The 22,217-nt window shown below is 41.9% G+C and overlaps 1 protein-coding gene across 6 annotated transcripts in view; it reads right to left on the reverse strand.

The window, feature by feature from the left end:
- The window catches only part of pter (phosphotriesterase related), a 137,783-nt gene that overhangs the window by 67,415 nt on the left and 48,151 nt on the right, over positions 1–22,217 (reverse strand). For 5 of the 6 annotated variants that reach the window (XR_011350117.1, XM_069914265.1, XM_069914266.1 and 2 more), the window contains 2 exons: positions 2,931–3,071; positions 624–766 (listed from right to left, as the gene is read on the reverse strand). Coding sequence is in view for 5 of the 6 variants with exons in the window: in XM_069914265.1 (XP_069770366.1) it covers positions 624–766; positions 2,931–3,071 (284 nt within the window). In the remaining variant the exon portion in view is untranslated. Of the gene's footprint in view, positions 1–6; positions 767–2,930; positions 3,072–22,217 lie in introns of those variants that run through there. The other variant, XM_069914268.1, reaches the window with a different exon arrangement.

Here is a 22,217-nt window from a genome sequence, read left to right on the forward strand (position 1 = left end):
CTGTGAAGTAATAATGAAATAATACATACAGAAAACGTGGCCTCCAATTAATAAACATGTTTTAGATTTAACCACTTGTTAATATGGGGAAGAGGATTACATTTCAGAAATATTACAAATATATTTGCGAGAATTTCCACGTGATTAACATTTGCCTTAACCACAATTAAGTGCCATTGAAGGTAATCAATCGAAGAATCATGGTCTGGGTGAGAATAGCCCCAAGTAGGTTTCAATTGCCATCAATCCTATCCTATTACAGTAAATGCCGCGCCAAATTTTATGATCTGCCTTATTGATTTTGGTAAGCGTTTCTTTATTGCCGTACAAGTTAATAGGAAAACATCACAACAAAACAAACTTTTCAAATATTTACCAGCCTGTTACCGCCATCCAGCACAGATTAAGAATACATCAAGCCCTTAGTGTATTTAAAAATTAAGAATTTATGGAGAAAGGTCTCCATTAAAATCAACTATAAACTGGTTCACTGGGAAACCCATGTCTTAAATCAATTGCAAATCTCTTTGGGCGAATGGGATAATAGCCATTTAATTATTTGAAAGTTAGCCAACGTTTCGGGTTTTCCACTAAAATCTTATCTATAACACATTGCGACATACCTCGCTGGATCATTTTCGGGACTATGTTGGTTAGAATGTGAGAATAGCCATGTCCACCATACTTAGTCAATCGGTTCTTGGTATGAATATCGTGGGACATCAGCAGTTTATCTTCATAACCCTCTTCAACCAGAAAACGGATTCTGAAAAGACAATCAGTTTGCTGACTGAATCAAATGCTGATTTGACCAGATCCGAAATGCAATTACTTCCTACCACATTTAGAGATCTTTATCGCTAGCAAACTTTAAATATCCCAGCAACTTCTCGACTCAACGGCCCTCTAATTCACAGGTTCATCATCAAACAAAACTTGTGCTGCACGACTAAAGGCGATATGAAGGCAAATGGACGATAAACGATTAAGAAAGGTTTTAAAATGGTGGTGGCTGGCGCCTTGACGTATTGGAGATAGAGGATTAAAATGATCTACTGGACATGAAGTGGGACTGAAAGGAATATGAAAGGTTCCAAAGATAAGGGAGGGGTGAGCCTATAGATAATTTTGAAAACAAAAAAAAATTAAAATTTTAAGTCCACATTAGTAAAATAGTCGCTGAACTAGATTTAATGCCTGTTACATGTGGGCAGCAAACTTTTGGATGTCAATAATCGATTACTCATCTACACTCATTCCATTTACCAGTCCTGTGTTCCAATCACCCTCTGGGTGTTAAAAATGTCTGCCTCAAATGCCCTCCAAACATTCCCCATCTTACCCTAACTCCAAGTCCTCTCATTTTTTGGCATCTGTTAGGATGAAAGATGGATGCTCTGATAGAAATCTAACTCTATTGCGAAGGTATTCCTTAAAATCTACTTCATTGACCAAACCTTTGGCCACTTGCTTTAATATCTTGCGCAACTCAAATATCTTTGCCTCAAATAATGTTCAATAATTGTTCCGAGAATTATGTTGAAATTCTGAATATTGTATACGAATACATATCGCCATTGCATATTAAATAATGTGTTACAATGGCGAAACCTCTACGAATTTATTACTAAACATAGAAGCGGGTAGACTTGGGCACCAGATATTAAATAAACCTGGAATAAAATAATTATTGCCAGAGATGGTGATCATAAAACCCATCTGCTTCAATGATATCCTCCAAGAAAGAAAACTATGTTCAATCTGAACCAGACATAACATCAAATGGGTATCAATGTCGTTGTCTCATAATTGCCTTTTGAAATGGTCGGACCAACCAGTGAACAGAAATGGCGAATAAATGCTAACCGAGACAGCGAGTGAACACAAATACCAAAGGGAATGTTCAAGGGAAGAAGTCGGTTGATGGTTTTGGCAGATCAGCCGAGGCAGGAAGAGTGGCACACTCGTTCTTACATCGAGCTATTGACTCAAGTAGCTTTAGACTCTGAAGTTTAAAAAAAACACTCTTTACTTCTTCATTTATTTTTGGATAATGGTAGACATCTGATCAAATCTCACAATATTCGTGGTTATGCTGAATTAACATAAGACAATGGAATATAACAATGGGGTTTTTAATTTAATTATCTGTGTTAGAACCAAAAATACTTCTCCAACGTATTTAATGTGCTCAATAAATATCATTTTACGTTAATCTCAATCATGTTGCAAAGTGCCGAAAATAACAAGCGGCAATGACAATGAAATGTACGATAAAGTCGATCTTAATTCACATCGCAGTATCACATGCGTTCCTCCGAAGGCAACGAGGGATACATGAGCACACCATCCTCTTTTTCTTTCATATATTTGAGCTTTCAGATTGCAATTTAATAGCAAAAGAAAAGTGACTTTGTCTTCAAACCTGCCACCTCCTGTAATCTATTTTGAAATCTCATGTCTGGCAAATATCGAACTGAATGGAGCAGACGAGAACCACTACTTTCCTGTACAGCAAGCAACCAGTGTATTTCCCCACGAATTTCGCCTAGTGACGTGATTTCAGTGTCTCCAAGTAGGTCACTCCAGAAGCTTAAGATGTATTTTAAAGTTGATAATGCCCAGCGCAGAATAGCCATGCAGATGAATATCAGTACTCAGGGTATACGATCATTGCGGGTTCTGTCATTGCATTAAATGTGACATGGAAGTCTACCGTGCAGGAGAATGTGAAATTATTTGAGAGAGAGAGAGAGAGAGAGAGAGAGAGAGAACACCAAGGTTGAAACATAGCTATTTTAAACTGAGAAAAGTCGAAGAGACCTCTTCGAAACATTAAAATTCAGCCAATCTGATTCCAGACGTTTAAACTCATTACAGCTTATTTTCCATTAAACCATTTTAGGCAACCCAGACTGTGCCCTACCTACCGATGAATCCTTTCATTGTCACAGGGCATATCCAATGTGGGATTAAAAGCATAGTTCAAAAATTCGGTGCCGAATAGATCATATTCGAGGTAACTTCCCAGTCTGGCAAATTCTAGCAGTTTATCCAGGTCAAGTATGGTCCTAGTAAAGAAAAGATATCACATGTAAGATAGAGCATCTAGTTCCGATAATGGTACACTAGCGGGGTCACCCATTGGTATCGGGCCCTTTATGCTCAATGCTCACTTTCACTTTCTTTGTCCACAGTATTCAAGAGCGTTGTTTATGTTTGAAAACACACAGGGCTCCAAGTTTAAAGGCTAAACGGTCCAGCAGCATCCAAACTCTCTTCGAGACCGTAGATTCTACCTCGCCCAATTCAAACAAATTTCACTTAGTGGTGTCGTCATATCAATACTGTTGCCTTGGTGAAGCCCATAAATCAAAACTCATTTTTAATCTAAGCATACTTGGAAAGGTCACTGGCTACACAGATTGGGTTGTCTGAACATTCTTGCAATATTTTGTGACAGACACATAACATTTTCTTGAATGTTTAACGTAGCAACTGTTATACAGCGTATAAGAGACCATATGCGAAGTATTGTGGACACTTCTGGCCACCCAGTTAGAGGAAAGGTGTCATTAGGTTGTGAAAGGAGCAAAAAGATTCACGTGAATGTTACTAGGTCAGGCGGGCTTGAGTTATAACAAAGGCAGATAGATGCGTTTTTCTCCCTGGAGAGTAGGAGTCTGAGGACTAACCAAATCGAGGTAGAAAATATCATGAAAGGAGGCATGGACAAGGTAAATAGTTAGTCTTTATGCCTGGATAGGGGAGTCTAAAGCTAGAGGAGGAGAGGGAAATTTAAAAGGTATCTGATGGGGAGGGGGTATTTCACACACAGGGTGTATATGTTGTCAGATGACAGTATAATTGCAACATTTCAAAGACGCTGAAATGGGTGCATGGATGGAAAAATTGAGATCAGTGGTCCTCAACCTTTTGTTTTCCATTCATTTGCCATTGGATGTCAAGGTGCACCGTGGAAAGTAAAGGATTACTTAAGGTGGTACGTGAGTGGAAAACAAAGGCTGAGAACCACTGGCTTAGATGCGTATTGTCCAACGTAGACAAATCTTCAGGGGATAATTGGATCGACATGGACAAGTTGGGCTAAAGGGCCTGTTTCTATGCGGTAAAACTCTGGCTCTTTAACACAATGACTAATTACTTACATTGGGTTTGAAGGTGCGATGAAAACCGTGCGTCAGAATTATAATACCATAATACTCCCCGTAATATAATGGGGAGTCATTACCCATTCATATTTAATTAATTTCCAGCCGACGAGTGCTCTAATAGGAAAACATACTTTTGGAACCAGCAAAGATCCGATTCCCAGAATTCCTGGGCAGAGAGATAGCTCATCATTGTCCTCTTAATATATCAGAATTATCAAGGACTGAAAGCTTTTTCTTTAAAAAAAACTATTAAAACCACACAATTCATGTTTTTTTTAATTGTTCAGCTGCAGCAAGAATTTAGGGGCATGTGCACAACGTATATGACAATAAACTCATGCTCACTAAAAACAAATCAACGCGCGAACCAGCAACTTTGATTACCCCCTACAATCCCAAATAGGATTTAAAAAGTTAACACATGCTGTTGATTTCAGTGACATTTCACTTAGCGAATAATGTGAAATGAATTGTGTCATGCAGCAAGTTAAGCGTCAATTTGTGTGACGGGACAAAACAAAATCAAAATTAGTAACAGCTATAAGTCTTTGAACTCCCGTCCTTGTGCAAACTAAACACAAGAACTCACATAACCGGCGAGCTGCGACTTGCGATGCCATTGGATACTTTACAATAAAGGGTGGGGTGGAAACTGTCATAGCCGGCTATTTCTTGCCTAAAAATCTGTATCTGCACAGGAAGGTAATATCACTCTCGATAAAGGGTCCGGACTCGAAACGTTGGCTGGATGCTGCGTGACCCACGAAGTTTCTCGACTATCTAGCGAATGATTTGATTTTGTTTGATTGATATCAGATGGTTGTTCAGACAACTGAAAAAGTGCTATCTACAAGTGGATGACTTGGCAGATGCCATTGATGAAACCCTTCTCTCTCGAATGGCCTTCCACTCGAAGCCCTGTCCGCTCTCTGCTACAAAACACCACTTATTGAGTGACGATTGCAGTTGCTGGAACCCAAACTCTTTCGTTTTATTGCCACGTTTATCGTAATGTTTCTAGATTAACATTTTCGTCGCGCATCATATTGTGTACGATTCTGAAATTACTACAGGCACCTCCTTTGCAGATTTAAAAAAACTGGCGACTCTCCAGGTTCAACTCACACGTTTTCTCTCGGCTAATGATTCAACGATTTCTATCACAAGAATCAGAATTGAATAAACGCTGTGGTCCAACCAAAATATTTTGCAGTGAAGTGGTAATTTCTAACTTGGTTTTTACTGATTGCTTTTCTGCACCGGTGATGAGATCTTCTCCATTTCAATACCATTCGTGGCGTAAATTAGATTCTGGTTGTATTTCGCATTGGCTTGCCTTAAATTTCATACAGTTCTTACCGAGATTCCCATTTTGTCTCGCTCAGACTTAACTCAGGGTAAATATGAGAATAAATAAGAACTGGCCGGTGAGGAATTGAGGATAATTGTTTGCAAGAAAACATCAGCAAAGCAGTTGGCACTTCCCTGTCGAAACTATCCAACTGTTTCAACATTTCCTGGTGAACAGCTGCGGGAGTGGAAGCCTCGGAGCTGCGGTTAGTTGTTGGCAACTGCTGTCACTTGGTCGAGGACGGAGTTGAGACCTACTTCTGGAACAGGATAGCCCAATTCAGCCCTTCGGCAGGTCGTGCTTCCTCATTCACATCAACGGAGGGGCACGCACACGAGGGGTTTCAGTCGAGTTAATTGTGTGCCTTGAATAGTTTTATATTTTGGGGACCCCGTTCAGTCTTTGAAAAGTCTGACCATATTAACAGGCAGAGTGAAACACCCATTACCAGAAACATTCATGACCTCCTTTCATCCCACCCGGGAGCCTGCGCGGGGTACGCAGAGAGATCGAATTGCAAGTTGGAGATGCCCGCTTTGGGCGACGCACATTTACACTTCATTCAGAAGTCAACCCGATGTGGTGGGAAATTCGATTTTGAGCTTGGATCGAAGAAGCCAAAGCAACATCTGAATTCCTCTCTGCTGAGCGGATGATGTCCACCTCGTTGGACCAATGGTGCGAATGACCAGGACAGACTGCATTTATGGAAAGACTGAACCTTTAACTCTGCTGGTCTTTCCACGGATGATGCCTGACCTGCTGTACGTTTTTTTTTTACCATTTTCCTTTTTACTTCACATTTCCAGTGTTTGCAAATTTATTTTCTTCCCGCGAATCCTTAAGTGTCTTGAAAAAGCCATTCGTCAAATCGTTAAGCTGGTTGTTCCTGGACTGGGTACATTTTAAATTTGCACAGAGGCACAAAATAAATATCAAAATATAGTCTGGTGTCAATATTACCTTTATTCTTGTGGAATTAACTTTAGAAATGAAATGCCAGTTAGATTTTCCCAGATCTGTTCTCTTTTTATATTTTAAACCAAACATTGCCATAAGAAACCTATATTAGCTTAACAAGATATTTTCATTTTAAATAAGGATGCAAATCAAAACAGCTAATTTTCAACCAATTAAGACTAAACAAACCATGACTACGTTCAATCACTATTTGCATCCCACTTATTTACAGTGTTGCCTGCTCAATTGCTGTGAACATGGGTCTCGACTTAGATGACCCTGCAGGAAAAGGTCACAATCGATGTAGAAGATGCTGTACAGTACTGACAGGGCCATCAGTCTTCTAGGACATAACTAGAAGATCACGGACACAACAACTGGCATAAATCTTTTCATCCATTCCCCTGGAACCTAACCCCAGATATTAGTGCTTTTGACAGAACCTTACTGCTAAGATTTAAATGTAGTTTATGATCAATGGTTTTTGAGTGATTATTAGCAGGAAGCAGGTCCCATTCCTCAGCTCTTGCTTGGTCCCAGTAAACACAGAATAAATGATTTTGGTTTGACAATTCCCCAAAACAGAAAGGTTATTTCTTATGAGATATTACCACCTTTTGCTTGCAATGATCAAAATATAAAAGAGCAGGCTGACCTATTAAACTCATCTCCTTCACAGGCCTCCGGTCATTTTTTGGCATACATTTTATGTTTCAATAGAAATGCAGAAAATGATAAAAAAATGTTTTCAATCAATGTTTTAGCTCAAGATTTACTTTACAGAACATTCCAAAACTAATTTTCTACTTTAAATAGCAATGAATATGGCATTTATGATATTGTTATAAACTGATGAGAACCAATGTAAGGAATGGGAGAAAAGTGCAATGTGATCAGCATAGGGTGCGGTCTTTTAGGATTGACAGGTGGAGTTTGGGATTGGGTAGCGTAGAAGCAAGTGGTAAAAAGTATAAAAGAATATTTTAAATATTTTAAGTTCAATTCCTTCAGCCACTCACAATGGCTATTTGTAATGATGTAGATGAAGCCACTTTTTATTCTTTTTAAGATCTACAGGCAAACTAAAAAAACAAATCACTCCACAGCAAAACTTTCACAATCAAATAAACATTGAGCAAATTTGGGTGGCGGTGTGGGGTGTGAGGAGGATGTCAGGAAAATGCAGAGGGACTTGGACAGGTTGGGGGAGTGGGCTGCTGAATGGAAGATGACATTCAATGTAAGCAAACGTGAGGTTATCCATTTTGGGGGCAATAATAGGAAAGCAGAGTATTATTTAAATGGAGACAAGCTAGGGAGTGGGGAGGAGCAAATGGATCTGGGAGTACTTGTTCACCGGTCACTGAAGACTAGCATGCAGGTTCAGAAAGCTGTGAAGAAGGCTAATGGCATGTTGGCTTTCATAAAGAGGGGATTGGAGTATAGGAACAGAGAAGCCCTTCTGCAGTTGTACAGGGCCCTGGTGAGACCCCACCTGGAGTATTGCGTCCAGTTCTGGTCTCCAATTTTGAGGAAGGACATACTAGCTATAGAGGGTGTGCAGCGCAGATTTACAAGGTTAGTTCCAGGGATGGCGGGGTTGACATATGCTGAAAGGCTAGAAAAACTGGACTTGTATCCGATGGAGTTTAGAAGGATGAGGGGGGACATGATTGAGGTATACAAAATTATCAGGGGGATAGACAGGGTGAAGTCTGATAACTTGTTCCCAATGATGGGGGAGACGAGGACTAGAGGGCATAGTTTAAGAATACAGGGTAGGCCCTTTAGGACGGAGATGAGAAAACATTTTTTTACCCAGAGAAGTGTGAATCTGTGGAATGCTCTGCCACAGAGGGTGGTAGAGGCAGATTCGCTGATTATGTTCGAAAGAGAGTTAGATAAGACTCTAGTGGGCAAAGGAGTTAAGGGTTATGGGGATAAGGCTGGAAAGGGGTACTGATGGTAGTGATCAGCCATGATCTGTAAAATGGCGGTGCTGGCTCGACGGGCCAAAGGGCCTACTCCAGCTCCTATTGTCTATTGTCTATTAAATAAAGAAAGCAAGGCAGTAAAAGGGAAGAGATGGATTGAAAGAAAAAAAACACTCAATTGGTTAAATGAACTACTGTTTTTTAAAAAAAATAACAAAGCATACAAGGGAATGTTGTGTGATGGATGTGCTAAGGCCCATCACAGTGATGTCCTGCAGATGTTTATTTGAAGAATGTGAAATAAAATAAATTGTGATCAATTTAAATCTTTTCAGTTAAGACAGTTAAAAGACAAGAGTTCCAGGAGAGCTGAAGCAGCTCAGTTGGCAGCAACCTCAGTGGGAAACATCATTAGCCTCAGGCTTCATTTTTGGGACTTTTTTGATGACAGTAATGTAAAACTCAGAATAATGTACATATGCATCAAAATTCTTATTTGCTGCAGCAAACTACAAGAGTATAATTAATTGAATTTAAAAGAGACAATATATACAAAATAAAAACATTGATAAATATTCAGTTATCCGTAAAAGTGATTTCGAAATACAGCGTACTACAGTCAGTCCTTTTGTAGTGTCGGAGCAGTTCCTGATTAATGTAACAAGGGGAGGTTCAAGCAAGAACACACACTGCTGGTGAAATTCAGCAGATCAAACAGTGTTCTTTATATAGCAAAAGTAAAAATACATAAAATGACATTTCGGGCTTTACCAAGGTATGAAAAAATGCCAGCAGGCATCCAAACAAAAGGATAGAGGAGAGGCGTGGTTGTGGACAGCACCAATTAGGGAGGGGAGGCACGGCTAGGTTAATAGAAAGAGAAGGATGGAGGAGAAGGGAAGAGGGGAGGGGGAAGGGGGGAGGGTAGAGGAGAGCGGGTTAGCAGAAACCAGAAAAGTCAATGTTAATACCATCTGGCTGGAGAATGCCCGGACAGAAAATCAGGTATTGTTCTCTGTCAATGATGCGGATGGAGTGAAGGTGCTCAAGAACCTGATTGCTGCTGGAAAGGAATTTTACTTGAAATTAGAGTTGGTGTTCTTAAGGCTTCTGCACCTTCTGTCAATGGTAGTAGTGAGAAGATGTTGTGAGCAGGGTGGTGGGGGGTGCTTTATGAGGTTGGCTGCCTTCTTAAAAACATTGCCGGACATAGATGCATTCAATGCATAGGAGGTCGAGCCTGTGATGTAATTAGCTATGTTTGTCAGTCTTCTATGTACCTGGCAATCAGAATCCCAAACCAGGGAGGGATGCAACCAGTTAGTATTTTTTCCACAGTGCATTTGTAGAGGTTTGATAAGGTATTCAAAGACACAACAAATCTCCTCAGACTCCTTAGTCTACAAAATTGAGGCTACAAAATTGTCTTGATGTGCTAGCTCCAGGAAGGGTCTTCTGAAATATGAATTCCCAGGAACTTAAAGATTTTAACCCTCTCCACCTGTCCCAAGGCCTCTCCTTCCTAAAATCAACAATAAGTTCCTTGGTCTTGGCCATGCTGGGCACAGGATTGTAGTTCTGGCACCTCCCAAATAGATTCTCGACCTCCATTTTGACTCATCATTCCAGTAATTTAGCCAACAACAGTGGTGGTGTTAGTGAATTCGTAGATTGAGTTGTAGCTGAACTTGGCTATGTTTTCATGAATGTACAGGGACTAAAGTAGGGAGATGAAGTATGGAGTCTTGGGGTGCCCCCAATTTGATGGTCAGTGTGGAGGTTTATGATTCCAGTTTAAAACTTAACCATAACCATATAACCATATAACCACTTACAGCACAGAACAGGCCAGTTCGGCCCTACTAGTCCATGCCGTAACAAATCCCCACCCTCCTAGTCCCACTGACCAGCACCCGGTCCATACCCCTCCAGTCCTCTCCTCTCCATGTAACTATCCAGTCTTTCCTTAAATGTAACCAAAGACACAACAAATGTAACCTGATCCCGCCTTGACCACGTCTGTCAGCTCATTCCACATCCCCACCACCCTTTGCGTAAACAAATTTCCCCTCATGTTCCCCTTATAATTTTCCCCCTTCAATCTTAAACCATGCCCTCTAGTTTGAATCTCCCCCACTCTTCATTGAAAAAGCCTATCCACGTTTACTCTGTCCCTTTTAAAATCTTAAACACCTCTATCAAGTCCCCTCTCAATCTTCTACGCTCCAGAGAAAAAAGCCCCAGTCTGCACAACCTTTCCCTGTAACTCAAACCTTTAAATCCTGTCAACATTCTCGTGAACCTTCTCTGCACTCTCTCTATTTCGTTTATATCTTTCCTATAATTTGGTGACCAAAACTGTACACAGTACTCCAAATTTGGCCTCACCAATGCCTTGTACAATTTCATCATAACCTCCCTACTCTTGAATTTAATACTCCGATTTATGAAGGCCAACATTCCAAATGCCTTCTTCACACCATCTACCTGAGCATCAGCCTTGAGGGTACTATTACCATAACCCCTAAATCCCTTTGTTGCTCTGCACATCTCAATAGCCTACCATTTAATGCATATGACCTATTTAGATTTGCCTTTCCAAAATGTAACACCTCACACTTATCTGTATTAAATTCCATCAGCCATTTCTCAGCTCACACCTCCAGCCTGCCTAAATCACCTTTTAATCTACGGTAATCTTCCTCACTGTCCACAACACCACCAATCTTTGTATCATCCGCAAACTTGTTTATCCAATTCTCCACCCCTACTTCCAGATCGTTAATATATATAACAAACAATAGTGGACCGAGGACCGATCCCTGAGGAACTCCACTAGTCACCGACCTCCAATTGGACAAACAATTTTCTACCACTACTCTCTGACACCTCCCATCCAACCATTGCTGAATCCATTTCACTACCTCCTCATTTATACCTAATGCCTCCACCTTTTTTTCTAACCTCCTGTGGGGAACTTTGTCAAAAGCTTTACTAAAGTCTAAATAGACAACATCCACAGCTTTCCCTTCATCAACCTTTTTTGTAACCCCCTCGAAAAACTCAATCAGGTTTGTCAAGCAACTTCTCTCAGTGTAATTGACTGTCAAGTCTGTGACCATGTAATTTTATTTAAAATTTATTTAGATATTTTAAAAGCTTGTTTTATTCAAATTATCATGAAGCTCCTGTATGTTCCTTGGCCTCAAATTAACATGGATTAAAAATAATCAAATAAGCACACTAACCAGGTTGATACTCCAGTACAATGGCAAAGGAATGCAAACCAGTTAAACGTTCAAGGACAAGATTGGTGCAGGTGATGACAGTTAAAAAGCATGGCCAAATACAACTTAGAAAGGTCGGACTCGGGGTCGGAGGAGGCAGTGAGTCAGCGCCCGGTGTCGGGTGAGATGAGGAGCCAGGAGACAGCATTAGAGAGGTGAGTAGAATAAATAGCTGGACTTACCGGAGCTCGGACTTAGAAAGGTCGGACTTAGGGTCAGAGGAGGCAGTGAGTCAGCGCCTGGTGTCGGGTGAGAGGTAGAGGAGCCAGGAGACAGCATCAGAGAGGTGAGAAGAATAAATAGCTGGACTTACCTGGGCTCGGACTTAGAAAGGTCGGACTCGGGGTCGGAGGAGGCAGTGAGTCAGCGCCTGCTGTCGGGTGAGAGGAGAAGGAGCCAGGAGAAGCATCAGAGAGGTGAGTAGAATAAATAGCTGGACTTACCAGGGCTCGGACTTAGAAAGGTCGGACTTGGGGTCGGAGGAGGCAGTGAGTCAGTGCCTGCTGTCGGGTGAGAGAAGAAGGAGCCAGGAGAAGCATCAGAGAGGTGAGTAGAATAAATAGCTGGACTTACCAGGGCTCGGACTTAGAAAGGTCGGACTCGGGGTCGGAGGAGGCAGTGAGTCAGCGCCTGGTGTCGTGTGAGACGAGTTCATTGGGGTAAATTGGTAAGGGCTAACAAAAGGAGTAGAAAGGGAGGGAGCGGCCAGTGAGTGAGTGGCCCAGTGAAGGTCTTGGGACTTCGGCTCGAGGGACTTCGGCTCGAGGGACTTCGGCTCGAGGGACTTCGGCTCGAGGGACTTCGGCTCGAGGGACTTCGGCTCGAGGGACTTCGGCTCGAGGGACTTCGGCAAGCAGGGGCTGAGAAGGAGCTCCTTGTGTGGTAAGGTACCTTTGTACCAACGTATTATAGTAAGAAAGGAGGAAATGGAGTCAGTTGGGGTAGTTAAGTGCTCCAGTTGTGGGATGTGGGTAATCAGAGACACCACAGCTGTTTCTGATGACTGCACCTGCAAAAGGTGCATCCAATTGCATATAATGAGTGACCGCGTTAGGGAGTTTGAGCTGCAGTTGGATGAACTGAGGATCATAAGGGAAGCAGAGGCAGTGATGGAGAGGAGTTACAGGGAGACAGACACCCCTAGAAGGCAGGGGTCAGGGAATTGGGTGACTGTGAGGAAAGGAGGGAGAGTGCCTGTGCAGAGTACCCCTGTGGAAGTGCCGCTCAGCAACATGTATTCGGCATTGGATACTGCTGGGGGGAACAGCCTAACGGGGACGAGTCGTCGGGGTCAGATCTCTGGCACAGGGGCTGCCCCTGAGGTTCAGAAGGGAAGGAGGGATAAGAACAGGATACTTGTAGTTGTGGACTCATTAGTCAGAGGGACAGATAGAAGGTTTGTGGGACGAGATCGGGGATCCAGGTTGGTCTGTTGCCTCCCTTGTGCCAGGGTCAGGGATATCTCTGATCGAGTTCATGGCATTCTGCAAGGGGAAGGAGAACAGCCAGAAGTCGTGGTCCATGTGGGGATCAATGACTTAGTTAGAAGTGGGGATGAGGTCCTGAAACATTATTATGTGGAATTAGGTAGGACGTTAAAAAACAGGACCTCCAAGGTAGTAATCTCTGGATTGCTGCTGGTGCCATGTGCGAGTGAGGGTAGAAATAGAAGGATATGGAGGATGAATGCGTGGCTAAAGAGATGGTGCAGGGGGCAGGGGATAAGATTTTTGGATCATTGGGATCTCTTCTGGGGAAGGTTGGACCTGTACAAAAGGGACAGACTCCACTTGAACTGGAGGGGGACCAATGTGCTGGCAAGTAGATTTGCTAGAGCTGTGGGGGTAGGTTTAAACTAGTTTGGCAGGGGGGTGGGGAACAGAGGGTGAGAGCAGTGTCCAGGGAGTATGGCTACCTAGCTAGGAATAAAAAAGATAACAAAGGTAGGATGGAGATTAGGGTAGAGGTAAAAAAGAGAATATATGTGAGGGTCATTCTCTGAGATGCATATATTTTAATGCAAGAAGCATAGTGAATAAGGTAGATGAGCTTAGAGCATGGACAGATTCTTGGAGTCATGATATTGTGGCAATTAGTGAGATCTGGCTACAGGAGGGGCAGGACTGGCAACTTAATAGTCCAGGATACATTTGTTTTAGATGTGATAGATCAGGGGGTAAAATAGGGGGAGGAGTTGCTCTGCTTGTTAAGGAGGACATTACTGCCGTGAGGTGGCAAGATGGTCTGGAGGGATTGTCCAGTGAGGCAATTCCTGTGGAATTGTGGGGTGAAGGAGGTATGAGGGTGCTAATAGGGGTGTATTACAGACCACCAAATGGACCAAGAGAATTAGAGGAACAAATTTGCAGGGAGATAACATGTATGTGTGAGAATCATAAGGTAGTGATCATGGGAGATTTTAACTTCCCTCACATTGATTGGGATACCCACATGATTGGAGGGCTGGATAGACTGGAGTTCGTTAAGTGTGTTCAAGATTGTTTTCTGGATTAGTTAGTAGAAGAACCGACTCAGGAAGGTGTAATACTGGATCTCCTGTTAGGGAACGAGCTAGGTCAGGTATGGGACATTAATGTTGGGGAACAACTTGGGTCTAGTGATCATAACTCTGTCAGTTTTCGGTTAGTTTTAGGGAAGAGCAAAGAGGGGCCTAAAGTTGAGGTTCTGGATTGGAGAAGAGCAAATTTCGAAGGAATAAGAAGGGATTTGGGGAGTATTGAGTGGGACAGGATATTTTCAGGTAAGGATGTAAATGAAAAATGGAGGATATTCAAAAAAGAAATTTTGAGGGTACAGAGCAGGTATGTCCCAGTCAGGATCAAAGGAAAGGCTGGAAGTCATAGGGAGGCTTGGTTTTCAAAGAATATTGGAAATTTGGTTAGGAGAAAAAGGGAGGTGTACAAGAGCAGGGAGCTGAGAATTTGAAGGAGGACTACAAGGAATGTAGAAAGAATCTTAAGAAATTAGAAAGGCCAAAAAAAGGCACGAAGAGGCTTTGGCAGACAGAGTAAAAATAAATCCAAAGGGTTTCTGTAGGTACATTAAAAGTAAAAGATTAGTGAGGGATAAAATTGGACCCTTTGTAGATAGCGAGGGGAGGCTGAGTGAAAGTCAGAGGAAATGGGGGAAATTTTGAATGATTTCTTTGCCTCAGTATTCACTAGGGAAAAAAATATTGAACCAGTTGAAGTAAAGAAAAATAGTGGGGAGGTCATGAAGCATATAAGGATAACCGAGGAGGTAGTGATGGCTGTGTTGAAAAAGATAAAGGTGGATAAATCTCCGGGACCGGACAAAATATTCCCAAGGACACTCAGAGAGGCTTGTGGACAGATAGTGGGGCCATTAACAGAGATATTTAGGATGTCACTGGCCACGGGGGTAGTGCCAAAGGATTGGAGGGTTGTGCATGTGGTTCTGCTGTTTAAGAAAGGATCTAAATGTAAACCTGGGAATTATAGGCCCGTGAGTCTGACGTCTGTGGTGGGCAAGTTGATGGAAAGTGTTCTGAGGGATGGTATTTACAAATATTTGGAGATACAGGGAGTGAGAGGGAGTAATCAGCATGGTTTTGTCAGGGGTAGATCATGCTTGACAAACCTGATTGAGTTTTTCGAGGGGGTTACAAAAAAGGTTGATGAAGTGCCAGAGTGCTCATGTTGTTCCATTGTTTAAAAAAAAAAGCTTCAAAAGTAAACCAGGAAATTACAGGCTGGTGAGCCTGATGTCTATGGTGGGTAAATTATTGGAGGATGTTCTGAGAGATAGGATATACAAGTATTTGGACAGCCAAGGGCTGCTTAAGGATTGTCAGCATGGTTTTGTGCATGGTAGGTCATGTTTAACTAATCTTAGAGAGTTTTTTGAGTATGTTACCAAGAAAGTAGATGAAGGAAAGGCTGTGGATGTTGTCTACATGGACTTTAGTAAGCCTTTGACAAGGCCCCACATGGGAGGATAGTTCAGAAGGTTCAGACACTAGCTATCCATGGAGAGGTTGTAAACTGGATTTGCAATTGGCTGAATGGGAGAAGACAGAGAGTGATAATGGACGAATGTTTCTCAGACTGGAGGTCTGTGATTAGTGGTGTGCCTCAGGGATTGGAGGTGGGACCATTGTTTTCTGTTGTCTTTATCAATGATCTGGATGATAATGTGGGAAATTGGATCAGCAAGTTTGCTGATGACACTAAGATTGGAGGCACTGTGGACAGCGAGGAAGGCTTTCAAAGCCTGAAAAGGGATCTGGACCAACTAGAAAAATGGGCCAGAAAATGGCAGATGGAATTTAATGCAGACATGTATGAGGTAGGACATACACAGTACAAATAGTAGGGAACTGAGGAGTGTGGATAAATAAAGGGATCTGGGAATACAGATACATAATTCCATGTCAGTGGCATCATTGTAAAGAAAGCTTTTGGCATCTTGGCTTTCATAAATCAAAGTATTGAGTACAGGATGTTTTGGTGAGGTTATTTAAGAAATTGGTGAGGCCAAATTTGGAGTTTTGTGTGAAGTTCTGGTTGCCAAACTACATGAAGGATATCAATAAGATTGAAAGAGTGCAGAGAAGATTCACTAGGATGTTGCCGGCTTTTCAGGAGTTGAGCTACAGGGAAAGATTAACCAGGTTAGGACATTATTCCTTTGAGCATAGAAGAATGATGGGAGATTTGATAGAGGTTTACAAAATTATGAGGGGCATAGACAGAGTAAATACAAGTAGGCTCTTTCCACTTGGATTAGGAGAGATAGATACAAAAGGACATGGCTTTAGGATAAAAGGGGAAAGGTTTAGGGGGGACATTAGGGGAAATTCACTCAGGGAGTGGTGGGAGGGTGGAACAAGCTGCCATCTGATGTGGTAAGTGCGGGCTCACTGTTAAGTTTTAAGAATAAATTGGATAGATACCTGGATAGGAGAAGTCTGGAGGATTATGGAATGGGTGCAGGTCAGTGGGACTAGCGGAATGATGTTTCGGCACAGACTAGAAAGGCTAAATGGTCTACTTTTTGTGCTGTAGTGTTCTATGGTTTTATGGTTCTAATAAGATAGAAAGAGTAGAGAGATTTACTAGAATGTTGCCTCAACTTCAGGAATTAAATTACAGGGAAAGGTTAAACAGGTTATGACTTTACTCCATGGAGTGTAGAAGAATGAAGAGAAATTTGATAGAGATCTTTAAAATTATGAGGGGGATAGACAGATTAAATATCGATAGGCTTTTTTCCACTGAGAGTAGGTGAGATACAAACCAGGGGACATTAGTGAAGCATGAAAGGGAGAAAAGCTTAGGGGGAACATGAGGGTGATCATTTTTGCACAGAGTGGTGGGTGTGTGGAACAAGCTGCCAGCTGAAGTGGTGAATGTGGGCTCAATTTTAATATTTAAGAAGAATTTGGACAGGTACATGAATGGAAGAGAAATGGCAGGCTAGGGACTAGGCAAAAAAATGGTTCAATGCAGACTTGAAAGACTGAAGAGGGCTTTTTTGGTGCTGTTATGCTCTATGGTTCTCCTCAGGAGTTTGCGGAGGTTTGGTATGACATCAAAAACCTTGGCAAATGTCTATAGGTATATAGTGGAATATATGCTGACCAGTAGCATCATGGCATGGTATGGGAACACTCAAACCTCTGTGCGGAAAGCAGTGCAAAAAGTAGTGGACACACCCCAGTACATCACAGGCAAAACTCTCTCACTATTGAGGAAATCTACATGGAATTCTACTGTCTTGAGTACAGTTTTTTGCACTGCAAGTAAGTAGAAATTCTGTCTGGCCTGCACGAAAAGAATCTCAGGGTTGTATGTGATGTCATGTATGTACTCTGTTTGTTTATTTAGCTCTAGCATCTGGTTCCACTATTTCACCATGCAGTTGGCTCCAGGCACCTACCAATCTTTGTAAAAAAAACTTTCCTCACACTTCTCCTTAAAATTTTACCCCCGCTTTTCTTAAAGCCCTGAACTGAGAGACCTTAGGGTCCATATCCATAGAACACCCAAAGATGCTGCATAGGTTGATGGTGTCGTTAAGAAGGCATATGTTGTGTTGGCCTTCATTAACCATGGGGATCAAGTTCAAGAGCTGCAAGATAATGTTGCAGCTATGTAGATCCTTGGTTAGACCCCATTGGAATAATGGGTTCACATTTGGTCAGCTCGTTGCACGAAAAATGTAGATGCTAATAAAGAGGGTGGAGAGGAGATTTACAAGGATGTTGCCTGGATTGGAGAGCATGCCTTATGGGGATAGGTTGAGTGAACTTGGGTCTTCTTTCCTTGGAACAAAAGAGGATGATGAGTAACCTGATAGAGATGTACAAGGTGATGAGAGGCATTGATCTTGTGGATGGTCAGAGGCTTTTTCCCAAGGCTGAAATACCTGACATGAGGGGAAAGGTTTTATGGTGCTTGGGACTAAGTATGGGGTGATGTAAGAGGTAAGTTTTTTTTCCACACAGAGTGGAGTGGGTGCATGGAATATGCTGCTGGCAATGGTGGTGAAGATGTGTACATTGGAATCTCTAAGCAATTAGGTACGAACAGAGAAAAATTAAGCATTATACAGTAGGTTATTAGGTCGGCACAATTTTGTGGGCCAAAGCGCCTGTTCTATGCTGCATATTTCTATGTTCTATGGACTCCAATATTTGACAATTCCACCCTGAGAAAAAGACCATATCTATTGCTCTCATAATTCTATAAACTTCTGTCAGGTCTTCCCTCAACCTCCAGTGCTCAAAAAAAACCCCAAGTTTCTCAAACTTATCCTTATAGCTAATACTCCCCAATACAGTAAACATCCCAGAAAACCTCTTTGACACCTTCTACAAAGCCTCCACATCTTTCCTTTAATGTGGAGACCAGAACTGCATACGATACTCCACATGTGGGCTAACTGAAGATATATAGAGCTGAAATATGAGTCCCCAACTTTTATACTCGATGCCTCAACCAATGAAAGCAAGCATGACGTATGCCTTCTTTGCCACCATATCTATTTATGTTGATGCTTTCAAAAAGTTAAAGACCTGCATGATTTTCATGAGCCCAGGATCCTCCATTTCCCTTAGAGTGTAACTATCTATTGCTGTGAGACTTGAGTAAAATCAATTGCCTGACCATGCACGGCCACCTGAAATGCCAATTTCAAAATATTCTACATCTCAACTCAGTCCTAAATATCATTGGGCTTTCTGTAATTAAGTTCACTAATTTTAAATTCTGTAACTTGAAGAATCAGCTTCTTAACATCAATGTCCCCACAATTTTAAATGTTTCAATTAGATTGCCTCTTAATCTTCTAAATTCAAATATGCATGAAGCAATTCAACCCTTCATCCATTGTGTTGCAGCTGCATTCAAGAAAAGCCTGGGTGAGGACCCTTCAGGGTACGAGATCACACCAGTGGACCAGTGAGGAGGTTGGTGGCTAAAGGACTTGAACCAGGCTGTGGGCTGGCTGCAGGCTGCTGAAGACTGGGTCGTAGGAACTAGGTATCATGACTGAGACTCATGAGGGTGCCGATGTCAAGCAGAGCTCCTGAAGGACCTTGGGCATTAACAGCTTCCTAATCGCATCAAGGATTCAGAATCAGAGGCCGAGGAGGGTGATTTAGATGGCTGGAGCTGAGGGTCACTGCTGGAACAGACTGTGGAGACCTTGCAACTATGGAGATTATGGGAGTGCAGAAGGCAGTGGCATTGGAGAAGGTCGCGTGATCCATGGGCACTCCATGACTCTGAAAGGACTCTCTTTTGCTTCTCTTTCCCTTCTTGGTTTGGTCGCTGGAGAAATGGCACCTCTTTATGTGCCTTTAACGACACACAAAGGTAAACAAATTTTGTGTATGACAGTTTGAGTTGCCTTAGGGCAAAACCTCTGGTGAGAAAGATTTATTGCATTGGACTATATTTTTAAGGATATTAAGATCAAATTTTACATTGCCCATTCATAATGATGAAAGCAGACAAAGTGAGGGAGGAAGCTTCAGGCTATATCATCTTATGCCACTAAGCGTGGTGGCCCATAGACATAAAAAATGTCAATTGGCCCTGCTTCTGAAAATCCAAACACACCATATTTACTTGGTTCACTCTTACTCAGTTCTGCAAATCACAATCCCAAAGAGTTCAAGCAGATGAGCCAAACATAAATTCATGTTGAATCTGCTCAATCCTATTATTCTTTTCATGTTATGACATCACATTTTTTCATAATAGATACTACGTGACTGGCATTAGGCTAACACTTTAGTCGTCCCCTCCTCTGTTACATAGTGGGGTCACACTTGCAAACCTTCAATCCAAAGGAACAATTCCAGAATTTATAGAATTTTGAATGATGAGAACCTCCTCAATGACCATTTCTTTAAAAAATCTGGACTGTAGATCAGTTGGATCTAGGGATTTATCTCATATAATTTAGTGTCACCAGGTAGTTTCTACATTAGACACAGGTTGCATTTTATTAGTGACCTTCCAATAATGGGGTGCAATTTTGTCCTTCAAAACTGAATGTTTTCAAATGCTCAAGATCTATTTCACTGTAAACCTCTATAGACTATCAGATGATAGAGATTGACAATGCACTGCCATACCTGAAAATAACTTCTTTGCAGAAAAGTGGAGTGTATTTTGTGATTTATTATTCCAGTGTATACATGGGAGAGTAATCGAGATGGGCTAGGTATTTGTCACAGAGCTGTATGATGATGTATGCAGATAAAAATGTACCAGTATTTCATTTACAAAAGCAATTTTTCAATTTGTTTTATAAACGCTGAAAAATGTGTTTGATTTTTTTTTCTGTATACAGTAATTGTTGCCATCAGCCCTTCCAACTACCTTTACTGTAATAGGAGATTGTTCAATAGAGAAAGAAATAATCAACAGTCTACAGTTCTAAAATACAAAGGATAATTTTAATATTCGGGAAATAGCTTTGAATTGTTACAGTATAAAGCATGCCAGAGTTTTATTTTGGCACTGTTGAAGTAACGTTCTGAGGAAATGCTGAGATGAGAAAGCTTTGTAAAGTAATACCCAATCAGCTGGTCAAACCACATCTTCCAAGTCAGCAGAAAGGATTAGGGTTGCAGACATAAGAAATAGTAGCGGGAGTAGGTTGTGTGTGATGTCATGTATGTACTCTGATAATATGAACTTTAAACTTTGATCAGGCCTGCAAAACCTCCTCTCCCAATTAGAAAGATCACGACTGATCTGGCTGTGAACTTGGCTCCACCTACCTGCATTTTCATTTGAAACCTTAATTCCCCTGTCGCGGTTGTGTATTACCTGCGTTGGGAGTGGTTCTGGTCGCCGCTGATGACATATCTGAAGTGACGTGCGGGAGTAATAGCACACATGCGTGGGTTAGTTAAGCAGTCTCCATACATGGGATGGATCTTGGACACAGGAGGAGAGTGAGAGAGTCAGGATCACCCATGTGGCAGAAGGCCAATGAAAAGATCAGAGGGGTTTGGCTGGGTGGTGTTTGGGGAGTTGAAGAATGCAGTGTTGTGTCTGAAGAGAATAAAGAAAGTTGACTCTATTTTGTGCTGAAAGAAACGAGTGAGTGTTTTCTTTATTTATGTGTAAATTGGGTGATTCTGTACTACTACAAGTGATGACCCCGTAAGTTCATAACACCTAGTTTAAAATGGAGGATGAGGGTGGTATGGTTGGCTTAGTGGTTAGCACAACACCTTTACAGCGCCAGCGATTGGGACCAGACCGGATTTGAATCCCACGCTGTCTGTAAGGAGTTTGAACATTCTCCCCGTGACTGAGTGGGTTTTCTCCAGGGGCTCTGGTTTCCTTCCATCCTTCAAAAATGTACCAGGGTGCAGGTTAATGGGATGTAAATTCGGCGGCATGGACTCGCAGGGCTGAATTGTCCTGTTATCATGCTGTATGTCTAAATTTTAAAAAAAAATCCCTTACAGGAGGAGTCGGGGAGGTCAAGCTAGAGGTTCCCCCCTTTTTTATTAATAATGCACCAGTGTGGTTCACGGTCCTCGAGGCACATATCTTTCCCCTCAGTGTGACAAGTGAGAAGATGAAATGCGGTTTAATTGTGGCACGACTTCCAGAGCAGATTTCCTATGAAGTGGAGATATTTGAGTTGATCCAGATGATAATCTCCCGTACAACGTCCTAAAGACAGCTCTTCTGCAGTGCACTCAGCCATCTAGGGAGACTCATATTGCTGATGACAGCCTAGGTGATAGGCAACCATCACAGATGTTGAGGAGGTGGCGGGGCCAGCTGGAACAGACTCTGTTGAAGGCGAATTTTGGAAACAGAGGTTCCTCCAATGTTTACCTCATCATGTTCAAAGACATTTGGGGAGTTTCTTTTGATTGTCCACTCTTGATCAGCTGGTGGATCATGCCAATCTTGTTATGTCCACGGCCTCTGCAATGAAGATAGGATTGGCTACTACCCATAGTCAACAGGAGCAAATGGTGCTAGAA

This window comes from Narcine bancroftii, chromosome 1 (genome assembly GCF_036971445.1).
Source record: "Narcine bancroftii isolate sNarBan1 chromosome 1, sNarBan1.hap1, whole genome shotgun sequence".
In the NCBI taxonomy this organism is placed as follows: domain Eukaryota; kingdom Metazoa; phylum Chordata; class Chondrichthyes; order Torpediniformes; family Narcinidae; genus Narcine; species Narcine bancroftii.